General features: G+C 35.1%; 1 protein-coding gene across 2 annotated transcripts; it reads left to right on the top strand.

The window, feature by feature from the left end:
- The first annotated feature begins 1,553 nt into the window (after positions 1-1,553).
- ELAC1_1 (Zinc phosphodiesterase ELAC protein 1) lies at positions 1,554-16,990 on the top strand. 2 transcript variants are annotated; one of them, XM_051209222.1, is made up of 9 exons: positions 1,554-1,661; positions 1,697-1,858; positions 1,894-1,971; positions 2,004-6,275; positions 8,935-9,095; positions 9,925-10,109; positions 12,484-12,835; positions 13,996-14,170; positions 15,613-16,990. In XM_051209222.1, exons 4-8 carry the CDS (start codon positions 6,115-6,117, stop codon positions 14,160-14,162), a joined length of 1,026 nt encoding a protein of 341 aa, XP_051074655.1. In that variant the 5' UTR covers positions 1,554-1,661; positions 1,697-1,858; positions 1,894-1,971; positions 2,004-6,114; the 3' UTR covers positions 14,163-14,170; positions 15,613-16,990. The 2 variants fall into 2 exon arrangements, with proteins under 2 accessions (XP_051074655.1, XP_051074656.1); XM_051209223.1 differs by lacking the exons at positions 1,554-1,661; positions 1,697-1,858; positions 9,925-10,109; positions 15,613-16,990 and having other exon boundaries at positions 1,859-1,971; positions 5,914-6,275; positions 13,996-14,245.
- Positions 16,991-18,095: the final 1,105 nt, after the last annotated feature.

The following is an 18,095-nucleotide window of genomic DNA, read 5'->3' as shown; positions in this document are numbered from 1 at the left end:
GCATCTTCACCTTGGCCACTAGGAGAAACTGAAAAACAAACATGACATTCTTCGGAGTTTTGGGTGGTCTTCTATCTATAAAAATATAACGGGACTTTTCAAACGTTGTTACTGTATGAAACCATCCCAGCAAACATCCTATGCATCTCCAACCCTAATGGTGACAGTAGGACTACACTATCACGTCTGCACTGATATTGTGAGGCCTCTTACAACAATGAGGAACACAAGCAGCTGCATAATACTTTAGCATATGATGTTAGGCGGTCATTGACCCACAGCAGATGTCCTGACGGCTACATAAGCTGTCACCGATCATTGGATTTGCCGCCATGAAGCCCCATACTTACTCCATTCTGAATTAAACGCAACATTTGAAAGTCATCTCAGCACTCAAGTATGCCAGTTATTAGGAGTCCAGGAAAAAAAATACTACCGCGTACCACAAGGAAGGTAATGGTCTGATGGAATGAACAAACAGAACTACTAGAGCAATTGTATAATCGTTCAACAGTAAGTCGTCGGCTGAATGTTGGAATAAAGTAATACCCCGATGTTCTCTAGTTTATCTCACATCAGTGCTTCTGTTCTACATTTTGGTCAGGGATTACGCCTACCTGCTGACGTACATGTTCTGCTTTTACTATATGGAGCTCAGGAATACTCACTACACATAACTAATACTTGTAGCCTTCCTGCTGATGCGTACCGTCTAGTCAAAGGAAACTATGAAGTGATATCGAAAACCAGAAAGACGTATACGAACAACAAGCAATCGGGTCGGTGTATAAACCCGGAGATTATGTTTGACTGGAACACCCTGTGTCTACACAAAGAATATAGAGCAAGTTATACCGATCTTTGTAAAGGTCCTAGGATGATGTAACTATCTGACCCCCCGCTTTGCCTTACGTTACCTTCAGTAAATGTAAGGCTACGTTATAACAGTACACCATAACCAACTGAAACAAAGACAAACGTTGGTACACTAAGTTATCCAGTTAGTCAACCTCCACCCGCCACTAAGTACCACCAGAAGAAGTTAAGACCCTATCCATGTCTATAACTAGGAACTGAGGACTGTTCCTCAAGGAGAGAGGGGTAGAGTATCATCATTAAAATAATTGCGTAATGTCATCATCGTGAATCCGCGTTTTTGTGCTGTAGAGTAACAACTGCTGAATGTGCCGGAAGAATAACAAGCTCTGCTTGAACTGTACTAGAAAAATGATGCAAGAGACCAATTTATAATTAGGCTTTCCTTTGCATAACATAACTGCCTATTTCACTGTCTGAAATATACACACTGCTGTTCTCACGTCGTGTTCTTTTTCCTCGAGTGCTCACCAATCCTGGTTTGCATGCCGTTTTTTAAGGTCCGTTCTACCTTCAAATAAGCGTCCATTGCACGTGTTAAGATGTTTTTCACAATATTTTCAATGATCTTATAAAAACGAGTACAATTACAGAATCTTATCCAAATAATGCTAGTCATATCTCATTCCGGCTGTTTATAACAACTAAAATCTTATATTCTTTAAATTAAGCTGGTAGTTTTTGTTCATCACAATGAGAATTCAAAGTCAACCTTGGGAGGAAGTCGAGGTATGTTTAAAAATGCTTGGAAGCAGAAAGGAAAGGTTCGCCTCTATTTTTAAAAGGTTCGAGCATGTTTTCCACAACTACGTATCAATAGAGTCAAAGGAATGATTGAAAAAGGGGCTCTAGATTATGAAGACCGCCCATTGTGGTACGATGTATACAAAGCATTTCCTCCACGTATTGATCCTTCGTATGATCGACCATGTCCTACTACCACAGTGCAGAATATTGTCTATCCAGAAGATTGTGAAAGAGCGTAAGGCCAGTAGCTTCCTTGTGAACTTTCACCAGAGCTTTTTTCAAAGGTCATCACAGGCTCGAAACATTAAACATGTTCAAACTAGTGGACAATCGTTCGACACTGTCTAAGTAAGTGTTTATTTTACTTGACACTGCGTCAGGCTCTTAAAAAAGTGTAGGAATTTGAGAGAGCTTCACCCAGACTTAAATTCGGAAGAAATTCTGTCATTGGCTGAAAAGGAGCTAAAACAAGATGAGACGATAAACAAGCAAAAATTCGATAGTACTGAAAGCTAGATTAGTTGTATTGATTAAATTGTATCTATCTTTAGAATAAAGCATACTTTAAATTTTCATTTTATACTTCGAGTTTGCTTGGAACGTCAGATAAACATTTTTATAAAATTAATATTCGTAAAATTAAGATATTTTAACATTGTGGAAATATTAGGGAATTACCCGGAAATTTTTTGCTAGCCTGGTGAATTCGACGTATAAATGACTTATTCGTTTACCAGTCGTGTTGAGTTAAAAAAGGTCGAAGTTTCATTGATATCTAAGGTTTATTCTAAATATATCCCTTTACAGTAGTACATTCTAAATTTATGTGTACTAACTCATTGTAAAAGCTAAGATTCAAAGACTACTTAAAGGTAGTTAAGTCATATTAGTATTGCTAGTTCTAGTAGACCATCTTAGTAGTTCGATGGAAAAGAAGAAATTTAAATGCTTACCTACACATACTATTTCATACGTATAATTAGTTTAATATTTCAATACAAAAGGTTCTTTCTGAGGACTTATATCAGTTAATCTTGTTACACTATCCAGATATAGGGGAAAATGATCCTGTATAGTTGACTTTCAACTTTTACAGGCAAACAGTTGTTTAATGAGCCTTAACTTTGTGCGCTATCTCACATTTTTCACACAGGAACAGTAAATAAAATAAGAGGACAATTGTCAAGAAAGATAGACCATTTTCAGTGAACAAATGTCCAAAAGCTACGTAAAGGTGAGAAGAACCACTTTCGGCGTTGTGGTAGATTTTTAGCCATTTCACATACTATCTTTAACCTCTGCTCCACACAGAGTATGTACATAACTACACCCGTTATTCTCAAGATACATGAACAATATTGGACATACACTAACTGAAAACCTGTAGCTACACATTCTCCATTCTCAAAATGGTATCTAACGTAGACTATCATGGGCTACTGTCCATCATACATGTTGTTTGATAAACCATTGGGGATTTTATTTGTAACGTTATTTGATAAATCCTCAGTACGATCCTTTTATTTAATTGGGGACTTCTCAGATGGCCAATTTATAAAGTCTAACCGTACCTACCTCCTCAACAGGGTCAAGTAGATAATCATTTTCTAATATATGTCTCGATTACTCTAGTATTAGAGGGTCATCTTTCATTTGGCGAATAGGAAACATGTCCCAGTTGTTCTCAAACTTTTGCTTAACGGACTTGAGTAATTCCGCATCTTGTCATTAATCGGCCAGTTAGGGTATTTTTCCTGCTTGTTGTATATCGAGTAGTGAGCTAGTAAAAGGATTACCTCATTTTCTTGGCTCATAAGTTTTATTTCTGGGACCAGTGTTGACTTGTCAGTGTCATGTATCTCAAGGAGCACGAAAGCCCATGTTTTATTTTTTTTCAATTTTCGAACTACAATTTCGGTTGTTCCAACAACATTCTTTGAATGTTAGTACGATGGTGTGATAAAAGCATTTAAAAGGTTCTTAAAGTCCTTGGAGTGGATTAAAAACTAGGGCCGGTTTATACTAAAATCAAGGTGTTATCTTATACACCTACCCTAGCTTCACTAGTCTAATAATTCGAACCACATTTTTGTTCATGGATATTACCACTTGACTTTATAAACTTCGATTGCTCATGGGGTAAATTGGTTATTGACCAAATCTCTGTGCTTGACGTGCATTATATATCCAACTCCCACATCAACATTATTAATATCCAAGTATCTCAAAAACGTCCCACGAATTTCGACAAAATGTACGAGCAACTAAAAAATCACCTATTTGAAAAGCGGCCTACATTTAGTCATGAAAGGCAAGAAACCCAATCTTTCACCCACTGGGTTATTACAGATTCGTATGTATTATCGGCTTTCTGTTGCTTCATACGTATTGTGTACACTTCTTGGGTAATCTACGACGTTATCAACTCAACTTCGGCTCAGTTTGCGACTAAGGAGAACCAATGTTTAATACTATCAATCATAAGCAATGTAGAACGTGGCATGTATGTGCTTCGGTCCAAGTTGGCACATAACATAACTACAGTGTAACTAAATTACTTAGATGAATGATAAAGTATTGGTTTCAATAATATTAGAAAGATTATGTATAGAACATATGATTGGAGAAGTTAATGGGGAGAAGGATTTTGAAATTATGTATCTACAGAAAGACAAACAGAGTTCATTTACGTAATTGTGACGGGTTTTGCACCACGTCATTTAACGTCTCCATCCGTCGCTCAAGGTAATCACCTGGAGGTTCGGTGCTTTTTTTGATATTACGTTTTGATTATTAGGCCACACTTCTTGTATTCCCTACTAAACCATATTCATATAATTGGTTGTCGACGTTCCTAGTAGTGTTATTCGCGCGATATGGTCATTTTGGATTTCCTGTTTATTACTGAATAAAAACGATAATATCCTTTCGTTCCTAGGTTTATATAGAAGCTTAATATTTGTTAGGTCTTCACTTCTTGTCAACTTTATGATGCATTGTATGAATCGCAACTTTGTTTCCCACAGAAAATTCGGAATTTATAAAATCTTTGAGATTTTATTGGAGTAGTTATTGCTGTTTTGTGGCACTTGTTGTTAAAACAGTCATTTATATCCTGGTATTTCTTAATAAAAGGGATAACAAAGAGCTGATTACAGAAGTATTATTGTGATTTATTTTACCACTTATCCTGTGGCTGCATTACACTTGAAAAATATGTGAGCACGTTTAAAAAGATGTTTACAATATGTCAGTATTTCGTCCTTTCGAAAATTATGTTTCATAGTCATAGACTGAAATAGCATGAACTGTTGCTTCTAAGGAGTAACCTACTAGTTGGTGCTTTTAGCAAGATTTTTTTTACGGGATGGGGTTGCCGACGCCATGTTTAACCCTCCTCCATTACCCGGGCTTGGGACCGGCAGTAGCTCTAGAAGAGCTACAAGCAGAGTTTTTAAGGGGTAAAAATACACCTTATCCGAGGTGTTGCGCAATTTCCAATAATGTCAAATAGAAAGTTTGTGTTCATCACGAGGTTTCGTCAGTCACCAATATGACTGGGTTGTGGAAACTAAAAGTTGGGTTGTTTACCGCTCTCAAACACTTCACTATTTCGTAAACTGGACAGTAATGTAACTGCAATATGATGATCACATTCAAAGCATTCCTCAAATATATGTTAGGATGTTCAAGAGACTGCATTTCGTCGAGTTTTTTGGTTAAATAGGGGTATATCGTCTAAGTCGACAAAAGTCTTCAGGCGAAAACCAGGTGAATACAAAGTCATCTCTGGAAATATGCTTATAGAGAATGAAAAAGATGATAATAACAATAACAACTACTTGACGTTTCTAATTCAGATGGAATTTGTACATAACCTGTGGTCCGGTCAATAGTAAAAGCGTCTGTGATGTAATGTACTTTCCAGACATTTCCATAAAACCTCTCAACTGGTAGGTCTGAGTGTAATTTATTAGTGAGAAATTTCGTTTACGATCGGGTGTTAATAAATTATATTCACCATAACTTGATAAAATTTAAATGTATGGTCGTTGTATTCACAACAGATCTGGAAGCTTCCTGACTTCTCAGGATTTGGAATCACCGGCCTTGCATTAAACGTAAGGTTATTACAGAACCAAAGGACTATGTTTTACACGACAATCACAAAAACCAACTTGATACTCGTTCATCAAAACCTCAATTAATATCGACTAATTTTAGAAGTATTTGATTTATTTTAGCTGCCAACATTTTTTTATAGTAAATTGTGTGAAATCGCTTTTTCAGGAGTTGATTTTCTTAGGCACTGCATCTGGATATCCGTCACCCCATAGGGGAGCTTCTGGTGTAGTATTACGTGACTTATGTTCTGGTTCACAATGGTTATTTGACTGTGGTGAAGGTGTGCAGATACAAGCGCAAAAGTCGTCTTTCGTTCACTTTGGAAAAATCAATTCTATTTTTATTTCACATCTTCATGGGGATCATATGTTTGGTCTTCCTGGACTTTTATGTACAATAGATCAGAAAGGTGAAGCTAATAGTGTCGTATTAGAAGATGTAGACCGACAAAACGATGGCGCCTCCATAAACATTTATGGGCCAAAGGGACTTCGCAGATTCCTTCGACTTGCTCTTGCATTATCAAGGTAAGCTATGGGTGTTACAGCTTGTTCGCTGTTTGGTGATTCGGTCATCTATTCGACACCCAATCAAGCTATTTTGACCTAAATGTTTGACTGGTAGAAGCATTAAATTACATGAAATGTCATGCATTAGTACATCCATTTAAGTTGGCATAATTGTAATCGACATAGATAAATAATAAAACAAGAAAATGTACTAACTAATTAGAGAAAAGACAAGAAAAAATAAACCCAATATTGGCCACGATAAAATCTTCAACAGATAAAGAAAGGTTTAAAATGAATGAGTGTGTTCTATTGCAAAATTTTTCTGGCCATGTCTATAATTTTTGAATAAATGGTTCTGATATGCTGTAGCTAAGGGTTGAAAGGTTAAATTCGTCCTATCTACCTGTTTCTAGGGAATTTCCTTCACGATCTGGTTCTATGTTCTGAAACAGTTACTCCAAAGCTTCCTAGAAACTACAAAATGTGTGAAGTAGAATACATTTTCTGGAAGCTCAAGTCAGCAGATTTTCCGATTAGATTTCTACCATTTTTCAGAGCTTAACGTCTAAAATCAAAACTATTTCTTTTGTTTAGCCCAATATGAGTAAAGTTCCAAAAAAATTTGTGTGAAAATACCTGCGATTATGATGTCTCCAAGTCGTACATTAGCTGTGTAATACATAGCTAGAAATCTACTCAGTATACTCGGATCTTCGTAAGAACGCGGATATGTTATTAACATCTAGTAGCATATGTACTTTCAACTATTGGGTTGAAGATTCGCATCTTGTTTCGATCTGTATAACAGGATAGTATCATTAGCCTTCCTATAGTAGTTGTGGAATTTTACTGGTTTATTAGGTTGCATTTAGTTATTGAATTGTCGTAATTTACTCTTAAATATTGTATATTGCAAAATATTAAATCATAGAGTAGCTTTAATCAATTTACAAAGTATGAATGCCAGTATATATTATGGATACATCTACATTTTCTAATTTACAACAGAGTTGTATATTCTGTTTGGGCCTGATGAATGATATCTTAAACTTTCAATATACTGCGTCATGCTGCTCATTAACATCAAGTTTCAACGCTTAAGCTTCTTGCTCTGTAATATTTTTTTTCTTTTCATTTGGTATTCCATTACTCTGTAGTATGTAAGGGAACCATTTACTGTTACCTCTGATGCGGTCACTTACATTATATCAATGTCACCATGATAATTAATAAATGTTTGAGGATGCACAAAATTCTGTAACGGACATATGATGAGTGTTTTCTAACGGGGTCTCAAGAGCTTGACGTATTGACTAGCTCGGAAGCAAAACAATAATCCAGTAGATAAGCTAGAAAGTTTATTGTTCATCTTAAAGCTCAATATGCCTTTAATCTCCATAATAAGTCTTCGGCATTGGAAATAAGTGTGAATCCTAAATAACATAACTTCAATATTATGAAATGATTCTGTTCACTTTTTTTAAATATGCGGCATTCCGCTCATCCTTCAGTTTGACTAAGGTATCAGTAGTTCATGATTTAAAACCAAGTCTGAACGGTTGACCGGACATCAATGCGTTAACCAAAGATTAAAATTCTTCATAAATTCCCACTGCAGTTCTGGCTTTGTTTTGCCTATTTTAAAGTTACTTTAAAACGGCTATGTGAAAAAAGCCGCACCATTACTTTTCTATAAACTTTCCTACATTTTCTGCATTCTGGTACTATCTGAATAATTCCAATCGAAATCCTCAACATCCAATACCTGCTATTTATTCAACGTTGCTATTCAGTGAAGCTGTTATTTGATAAGTAGCCTATAAAAAAATTCAGTTGTCCTTGATTATGACAACTTACCAGACATAAGTGATCGCTCGCAATCCTTTGCGTCAATCAAAGTCGGAATATCTTATGACATATTTGTGGAAAATTAACGACCTGGATAAAAATAGATTTCGGTAATCTCTTATTGTATGTTATATATTTTGGATTTCACAAAAGCAATATGGCATGTGAATATCAATTTTTCAAAGAATCTAGTCAATCTGGTCACTCCGTTTCATCAAAAGCCTCCTTCAAAACCATGCATACAGTCAGAAGTGTCGGCTCAACAGCAATGCAAATGGAAAACTTATGTACAGCAGAGGCTATCTCTATCCACCAGTTCAAGTTTAACCTTTGCGTACAAAAACAGTATTTTCAGTCTCTCATCCTTCTATAGCCTTCTGTTTTCCATAATCTATCGTTTTTTGTTTTTATTTTGTTATTCTACTCCTTCCCATTTATTTTCATAGCTATTAACAATTATTATGATTTTTAATTATTCTCTTCTTAACCGCTATGTAGTGGATAATTGTCTTCACACTACCAATTCTCACTAGCCAATTGTCACATAACTTTCTTTCGATATCTGATTTTCGTAAGCATTTCATGATAAGATGTCACTCCGGCTTTTTTAGATATTTTGTTTTACTATAAACTACTATTTTAGCAAATAGAATTAACTATAAATACGATTGTACAGCTGAATTGTATTCTTTCTTCAGTGACAGAGTGTGTCTCGTTATTTAATATCAATCTTATTAAACTGTTTTACATTGTGTAAGATTTTACTTAAATACTGTATAATTTGAGATAAAACACCAATAAGATTTAATATTTTCATTTGTTCTAGAGCTAATTTAAGCTACACTTATGCTGTTCATGAGTTGATACTAGAAGAAAAACATTGTCCTCCAAATTGGCAAGACTGGGCATGTTTAGAGGCTGATATAACTCGAGATCCCCCATTATTTTGTGAACGTTCTGGTAGAGACATTTTTGCGAACAGTGATGGTAAGATTTATTGGTGAACGTCAGTTATAAATATTTGTCTAAATTCACTTATTTCATTATGTTTAAATTGAAATGCATTGCATTGTAATTGCTTTATAACTGAAAGTGGGATTCATACCTAGGTTTTTTAAATGGTTTGGTTCCTAACTTAGCCATTATTAGGTTGACTCCAATAAGATTGACTTTACAACATCACATATATTCATCATCACTGTTACTTCATACGATTATTGGCGCTCTTTAATAAGCAGCAATGAGTTGAGATGACATATAAGCGTCTGAATCTTACCTTTGAAACCATTTCATTGCTTTCCATAAAAATCTTTCTGATGCTAAACTTAACTGATAATCACCATATGACATAGAGCGAAGAATAATGGTTGTGAGTCCGAAACATGATCCTATAGTTGTATTTCTCTTTTTTCCTAGTTTTACGAGTTAACTTATTGAAATTCTGTTACGATGATGGATGGTGTGCATTACTTAAAGTCCGTTGGTGAATAAATAATGAATTCTCCACTTAATAGTATGTCTCAGTTGGTTAGTCAATATAAGCAACTATGTATCATATGTTTTAGATCAAAATTAAATTGCCATAGGAAAGTCACTGACTGAGTTTAACTGGTCCAGGAAAAAGTCAAAGGCAGGAACAAGAAAGTTTATACCTTTCCAACCAATATCTTACAAATCTAATTCTTTATGTAGCTATCCCCTATAACTTTGTATTAAATTCACGAAAACTTCACTGATATTATTATGGTTCTATGAGAGTTTGTCTAATTAAGTTTTGAAGTATGTTACATGATGCTATGTGTTATCTGTTTTGCAGGATTCTGGTATAATGTTACAAATAATGAAGAGAACTGTGAAATGGTGCATGCAGTGTCTATAAAACATACGATTCCTTCCGTAGGTTGGCTGATAATAAAGCCGGATCATGCACCTTCCTTGTGTGCTGAGACAGCTATAAAATTAGGCGTTCCCAAAGGACGATTAATGGGTGAACTGAAACGAGTATTTTATATATGTTTTTATTTTCATTAATTCAGTGTTGTGATATCGTATAAATAATTAAATGGACATATCATATCAAAGTTATCAGTGATACTAGTAACGGGTATATGAGTTGACTCGGTAACATTTTTGCTTCTATGCTCTTATCTAAAAAAACAAAGAGCCTTCAATATATACAATTAACTGTCAGCGGTTTATTCATATGTTCATGTGTTACCAAGTTAAGTATGTTTCTTTGTATCTGATTATCACCGTAAACCCTGACATAATTTATGCTCTTAATCGTCTGATACCTACTTATTATTTATTTATTTGAACACAAATATTGGTACAAGGAGGCACCGAATACATATGCACCACACAAGTCACTTGATTTGTGCATATGAGCAGCGATACTACCCGGGTGCCCAGACTGTAGCAGGTGATTTTCTCAGGGGTCACACTCGGAGCCTTCGACCTATAGGTCTGATCCACAAGGAAGTGGAGCAACGTCGGGAGATGCAGTCCCATGGTAGCCGGTGACCAACGATTGGTTCTTGCGCCATTTGTTCCCTCAGGCTACTGGAGCTCATGTGTACCATTGGCCTGGAATCAGAGTTTCCCAACTCCCCTAGGTGGATCCTCCTCATCCACCAACCCGGTCAAAGCGTCGGACATTCGCTTTTCGTCCTCTCAATTTCGTAAACAACCAGCCTGCCGCGGGAAGACAGTGAGTAGGACTTCCCTGGCAATGGCTGTATACGTGTGAGAGCATTGCGAGGAGAGAGGACTCTCCGCCGTACTAGGGCATTTGGGGGCTTTGTTGTGAGTTGTGTATGATACATATAATTGAATTAAGTGAGCAATATTACATTCTTGTTTATCGTATTTCATATTCATCAGCTTATCTAGTGTATTATTGAAACAGACTCACTCAATAGTTAGTTATGTTAATACCTTTGTTAAGTATGCATAGATTAAATGATTATATCTTATCATATATCACTTCCTTCATCGTACAGATAATCTTTTTACCATTTTAAATCAGGTTACCATGTTCAGGTAATCGTTCCAGGACACCGCTTTTAATTCTATTAATATTTTCATCTGCTTACAGACTACCGTGGCTGAACACTTTACTGCAATATTGCTTACCGACTACTTTTATTTACACTTTTTGACTTTCGTTTTGTTGATTTATTCTTACCATGTTACTGTAATGTAAAACAAATTGAACCAACTAACATTTCTGTCAGTTCTTACTTTGTTTATGATTAACCGACACTGATAATTTCTATTTTTCATCAGTTCTATTTTGTTGTTTTCAGACGATCATGAATTGAATATATCTAAGTATCTTAAAACACCTAATTGACAAACAGGTATAAGGAACAATAATATAAAAATGTAAAGTTTTAGATTATCAAGGTAAATCACTAGGATTGACACGAAACAATCTAACTGAGAAATATCAGCATATCGTCAGTCAAATAATCAAACTGAATGATAAATAATTGAGGAGTAATCATAATATTTCAGGAATTCACTTGCGTTCATCCCCTCCTTATTATAGATACTTTTTGTCTTTGTGTAGTTAAAAAAAATGAAAGAGAAATCATAGACTGTCATACTCTTTGACTATACACTACAATTAACATGAAAACTAACGTCTATAGTTTCATCCATGGAATCCTAATCCTGGATAATAATAATAGAGCATAGATTATTTATCCAATCATATTGTTATGATGTTTGATAATAACAAACTTCAATCTAAATAATGGTGTATTTCGATTTCAATAAAGTTGATTTATTGTATAACGTCAATATTTCACAGAAATTTTCTAGGTTTGTCAATAAAAATATAAGTTATGCTAACATTACTGTTCATAATTCAATTACTTTCATTTAAATTCATTAGTAATTAATAATTAATTTTTATTATTCATAGTTTATAATGACATAGATAGTTGATTAGTGAATTTTAGCTGATGTATTTTGAATTACAATTATATATCCGAATTAGATTTTCTTTTATAATAACCAGGCATATCACATGTATATATTTATAATCTTATTTTTAGTTAGTGATATTTTAATAGTTGACCAATTCGATAGTCATAATCATTTATCTAAAATGTTTTTTTCTTTTAGTACAACATTTATATGTGAATGTTTTTATCCTATGTTGTTTTATGGTTAGTGTTTCTAACGTCTTTCCATATATTCACTTGTCTCTTGGTTTTTTGACGTAAAACATCATAATTTAGAATTAACTTAGATTATTAACACTAAAATCGATTGATTTTCTCAAGATAGGATATAAGTTTTGATACTGATATCATTTGTTAATCGATATCACAAAACAATTTCAATGCTTTTTTCTTCTCCCAAGGGTAAGACAGTTGTCATTGATGGTAAAACAGTTCGACCTGAAGATGTGTTGAAACCGCGTTTAAGAGGTCATCGTATCGCAATTATGGGGGATACGTATGATTCTTCTGAACTTTTACGTCTTATGCAGGTTTTGCATACTGCAAATCAAATTACTTCTATAACTTTGGATACCCTTGTACATGAAGCTACTTTAGACGACAGTTTATATGAGGATGCATTGAGCAAAGGTCATTCTGTACCAAGAGTTGTAATGAAATTAGCCTGTCAACTCAATGTTCGTCAGTTAGTTTTAACACATTTCAGTCATAGATATGATCGAATAGATTCTCCCGATGAAAACACTATAAAAAGTAAATTCACCTTGATATTGTTATAAAAATATAGTTTTACCCAACAAAATATGTTGTAAATTAATGTATTCATGATTACTGCTATTATTTTTTGTCAAAAACAAACTGAAATGTTGATAGAAACTCACTTTAGCAGAATCTCAATAATGCTATAATTAAGAATTGATCATAAGACTACTCAGCTCATTTATTTATCAAAAGCAACCACAGATTCAGTATTGAAGTTAACAGGTTTTAAACTTCTGAAGAATGTCATTAGAATGTAGATTAATTAGTAAATTTAGTTATTGATGAGATAAATTATAAGTTACAGTAGTTTATCGCACTAATATATACATACAGATAATAATTTTAGAACTTAGATAAAAGTTATCACTGGATTCAAAATATATCCTCTCAAATCCCGATGTATGGATCTGTAGGTAACACGTTCGCTGCGAGAACTGCAGATTGTTGGTTATTACTAATGAAGATTTCCATAGTGTGCCAAAACAAATGTTCGGTGTTCCAATGATTCTCTTGTAGGTGTCAGTCTGGGAAGAAAACCACCAAATATAATACTCCTTTCGTTTTAAGGCATATTTGTTTGTGTAAACAACAAGTCGTATTTTATGCTTCGTTATCACTCATTAATTTGGTACTAATAACACCAAAGAAAACTGATGTATATTCAAGGAGACGCAATTTTTGGTTCTTTAAAATCTAAGCTGAAAACATTGCCCTAAGAAAAATGGCAAAATTAAATGTTAATGAAATTGCAAGGTAGTTAGAATTGTTCATCACGACTCATAATCCATAGACCATCGGTGAAGTCTCTTATTCACCTCAAGGCTTTATCTCTTCAGTACTCATCCAATGAATCTAAAAGTTAATTTTTTGTGATCTACATTATATATATCGATGCGATACTATTACGCCCGATGTTATAAATAATGTTTATTTCTGAGTAAACCCTTTGGATTTAAGCTTCTACAAGTTGAGTTGACAGATATCATATTGTACTGTTCAAAATAAATTTAAACATATAACCAAATAGTCAGGAAAACTGATTGCACCGTATTGTTATTGCTTTGGCTTTTTCATTACATCAATATATGATTGGTTAATATTATTCATTTATCATTACTTTGAAAAATCACACGAACTGTACTTTCTTACAGGTGAAATTGGTGAACAGGTGAATCATTCAAAGAAATCTAAAAATGATAAGAAAAACAAACCTAGTTTACAAATTATCTTAGATCAAGCCAAATCTACAGATTTCAGTGGAGATATCATTTTGGCTGATGATCAACTTTTAGTGAAAATCCCCCCTGTAACACAATAACAATATTAGTATGTAAAGATTGTTTTTCTGTTTCATGAATTCAAATTACTACTGAGGAATATATACAGTTGTTTTTAACCGAACTAATTTTTTCTAAATATCACTTAAGTATCTGTGGATAAGATTTACTTCTGATCTCCAATAAAAGATCGATCTGAGCCCTTTACAATCATTTAAAGTCACCCATATCCCATCTCACTGGTATATAAGTAAATTTAGCTGATAGTTCCTCAACAAGATCGAAGTGTTAACTTGGCTAGCACTAACTCTAAGTATCATAGGAATTTAGCAATCTGGATGAGATTTGTCAGGGTTTTTCAAACCTGATGAACCGAAAGATTAGACTATCAAAATTTCGGGGTTTTTTAAGAAGCAACTAATTGGAAAAAAAATGAACATGAAGCTGTCGCTCATCCAAGGGTAGCGTTGCATGGTCTACAAGCGAATTTGAAAGCAAATGTCTCGTAGTAACCAAAGCCATAAGATTTGGGAAATTCTGTGAATTTGAGTAGCGTCTGTCTAATTGATACTCTCAGAAATGATACTGACGACTCAACTTGGAAAACAGGTGAAAAGACAAACTTGTGTACGTGCTGACAGAATATAGTATTATCGTAAACGTCGTTGTGCAAGATGTGCTTCTTTTAAGGAATGACTTGTCTAAGTTCTTAGTTTGCCCATACGGAGTGAACGTGTCGACCGCGCACTTATCCTTTGTGTCCCATCACTCTTGATAAGTCGATAGCTGACGAGATTTCGGCTTGAGTACAAAGTTCACTGTGTACTCCACAATAATAGGTTATGGCTTATGAAGTTAGGAAGCGAGTGCTCGTTGAAGCTATTCGGTTATGGATATCTCCGAAGCATCGCTTACTCATAATCCGGGGCAGCACCAGATAGAGATGATATGTTCGTTGACGAGGCTGCGAACCTTCATCGATCGAAGTTATTGAAAAATACTCGCTCAGTAAAATGAACTTGTTGAGCTAACCATATGGTTGACAATTCCCTAGTACCAGATGATGTTGTAGTTCTAGGCTATATTCAACTGACATGGAGATTTGTAGCTCAGGTGAATGATTTTGGTGTTGTGTTTTCTGAGTCAAAACAGAAGTTTGAGTCCTAGGTATAGTAGATCGTAAGTGCATTTTCGTTACGCAACACCCTAATGGAAAGTTCAAAGCTCAAGATAAACGCTGTGTTATATCAAAGTAACATTTAGATCTGTGGTTTATGCTACTTATATCGACAGACATAAGTAGTATGTACCATCAATTGGAAAACCTGGCAGCAGAAGATCGAGTTGAAGAAAATAAAAAGGAATTATGGACTGGGAGAATCATACAGAATGTGAAAGACAAATGATGGAAATTTGCAAACGAAGTATTCAGTCTATTGTTCTCAGTTTACAAAGATTCTGTACAATCAGTTGTTCCCATATGTGTTCTAGGTCACTACAGATCTAGCTTTAAGATGGAACAAGAAATCTCATGAACCCCTGATAAAAACCTTTCGCATGTTCGAATGGGGAGGTATTAGAAAGTGTGCAACCGAAGAGCATTAGTTCAAGCTGTAACACTTCAAAATGCATATTATTGAATCATAATGGTAAGTAGGTGGACATTGTACAATATTTTCATATGACTAGTTTTATTTGCATAGATTACAATTCAATTAGTAATTGTCTAGATTTATCGCTTATGTCTAAGATTTGACGATTTTTTCCTAACCCAAAGCAACTTTAATTACGGTGTCTACCTGTCACTAGTGTGACTACTTCAATACCTATATTTCAATCTAGTGTTAACTCCGAATCAAATTTACTGTAACACAACAGTTCGAAATGTACAACAGAATCCCGATGTACCATTGACTGTGCGACAAAACCTACTATATTTGTATATCAGTGATGATACCAATAAGCGTCAATTTTACAAGCAAATTCTCAGGTGAAACAAATAAATTCATTTTGTGAAGCTCGATCTTATCAAGTGTTATCGTTTCAATTACTTCATGTAAAGGATGCCAAAACCATAGAATACGCTTCCCACCGAACGACTAAAATGCCAACGTACATTGAAAAATATCGTGTCTAAAAATAGTGCACTTTATTTTTGAGCTAAAGATTTATTTAACTTGTGGTAAAGTTCCCCAAATGATGAACAATTTGCCTCGCCCACCACAATCTAAAAATACCATTATCGAAATCAGATAAATGTTCTTTGAGTACCATTATTACAATGTGCCAAATAATTTCTCGAGTACTTTAAGCTATCAATATTTACGCTATGAAAAACCAAGAAGCCTCACTTTTCCTCACACTGCCAACGTCACAAAAACCTTCTTGCTCCTGAACTTTCTCCTTTTATCTGTCATTATACCGTATTAGTAACAATATCACCCACAATTTTTAATAAAACTTCCGTAAACAGTATTAAGGAATCAGATCTACGGACTATTAATACCGATCTACTGAAGCAACGCTTCAGACTATACATTGAAGATTACAACGTCCGAAAACATTATTAAACCAAATACAGCACAAGTTTTCAACCGAGAATTTGCTATCTTGAGAGATGAGTATATAAGCGAAACAGACCGATTGACGGAACTGTCTCTATTTTGTTACATGGATATGTTTTCTATAAGACAAAGAAAAAAGTTTAGGCGTAGCTATTCACTGCAATCACTTTAAATCTACTTGATTATAGAAATAGGTATGTTAAATAAACATAGCTTCAAATATAGCCAGAAAGTTTTGGAGTTGAAGCCTGTCTACATTATGTTTGAATGGTCAGCGCATTTACTCGTTGCACCCCTAAAAGAACATTATTATTATTATTGAAAACATAGTAGAAAATAATTCTAAGTATATATTTCCCAACCGTAGGTGCTACCTTAACTTGGTGGTCGGGCTTGCTTATCGTGATGACTCAACCGAGCTATATTGTCTGGAAAACATGTTCCTATAGGTCACACTATGTCAGTTGGAGAACGGTAAGACTAAAGGCAACAGCTCGAGACCCGAGGGCGAAGTCATACTGCTGACTGTACAGAGGTGTGACAGCGGTGAGGTGTCTTACTCGAACAATCAGTATTTGCAGCGATGCTGGTTTCTCACAACGGAAGGAAGGGGTTAGAAAAGGTCGGACCTAAAAACCTCACCTTACCCCATGAATTTCCGTCCCCGGTGGTAAGGCCTTTTGAAATGCGGAACTGACACATCGAAATCTTTGCATAAAAATCTCGTACTCACACGGCCTTAGGCTCTGTGGCAGCGCTTCCAGGTCGTTAATGACAACACTAATTTAGGTTCTTCGTCGGGTCCACCCTCACATCATTTTGTTGATGATCACCTCTCAGTAATTCTATCCCCTCGACTAACTCTTCTCATATAACTATTACCACACGCCAGCAATGCTAATAATTTGAGCTTACGAAATGTCATTCCTGGTCTCCTAAAACCACGCTCTAAACTCCATGTTGGAGCTTTAAATGTTCGAATCTTGTGTCAGATAGGGCAACAGGCTTCGTTCGCTCGGACCAAAGTCTCGCGCCATCGATGTATGCTGCGTCTCCGAAACGCACATACAGGATCTAAGTAGTCAGTAATACGACCTCACCTTGTCAATATGAAGAACCGCCACGATTTACCCTTCCAGTATCTAGAGACCCCAATAAAACTTCCTGCGACCTCGCTAGTATAGGTATAGTGTAGTGTCGGTTATTATATTAACCCCATATACCTTATTCTAGCTTTCGGACATCCCATTCTATTCATTCTACTTGAGCCATACTTTAACCTTGTTATTTATTCGCTTATCAATCTAGACTGTTTTTATATGAGCGTATATGTGTGTGCCCTTCTTATCCTATTAATCACATGTCTGCAGCTTTATTTTGTCTGACTATAAATATTGAGTAACGCTTGAC

The sequence above is a fragment of the Schistosoma haematobium genome, chromosome 1 (assembly GCF_000699445.3).
Source record: "Schistosoma haematobium chromosome 1, whole genome shotgun sequence".
Classification (NCBI taxonomy): Eukaryota; Metazoa; Platyhelminthes; class Trematoda; order Strigeidida; family Schistosomatidae; genus Schistosoma; species Schistosoma haematobium.
This window is presented reverse-complemented; position numbering and strand designations above follow the sequence as displayed.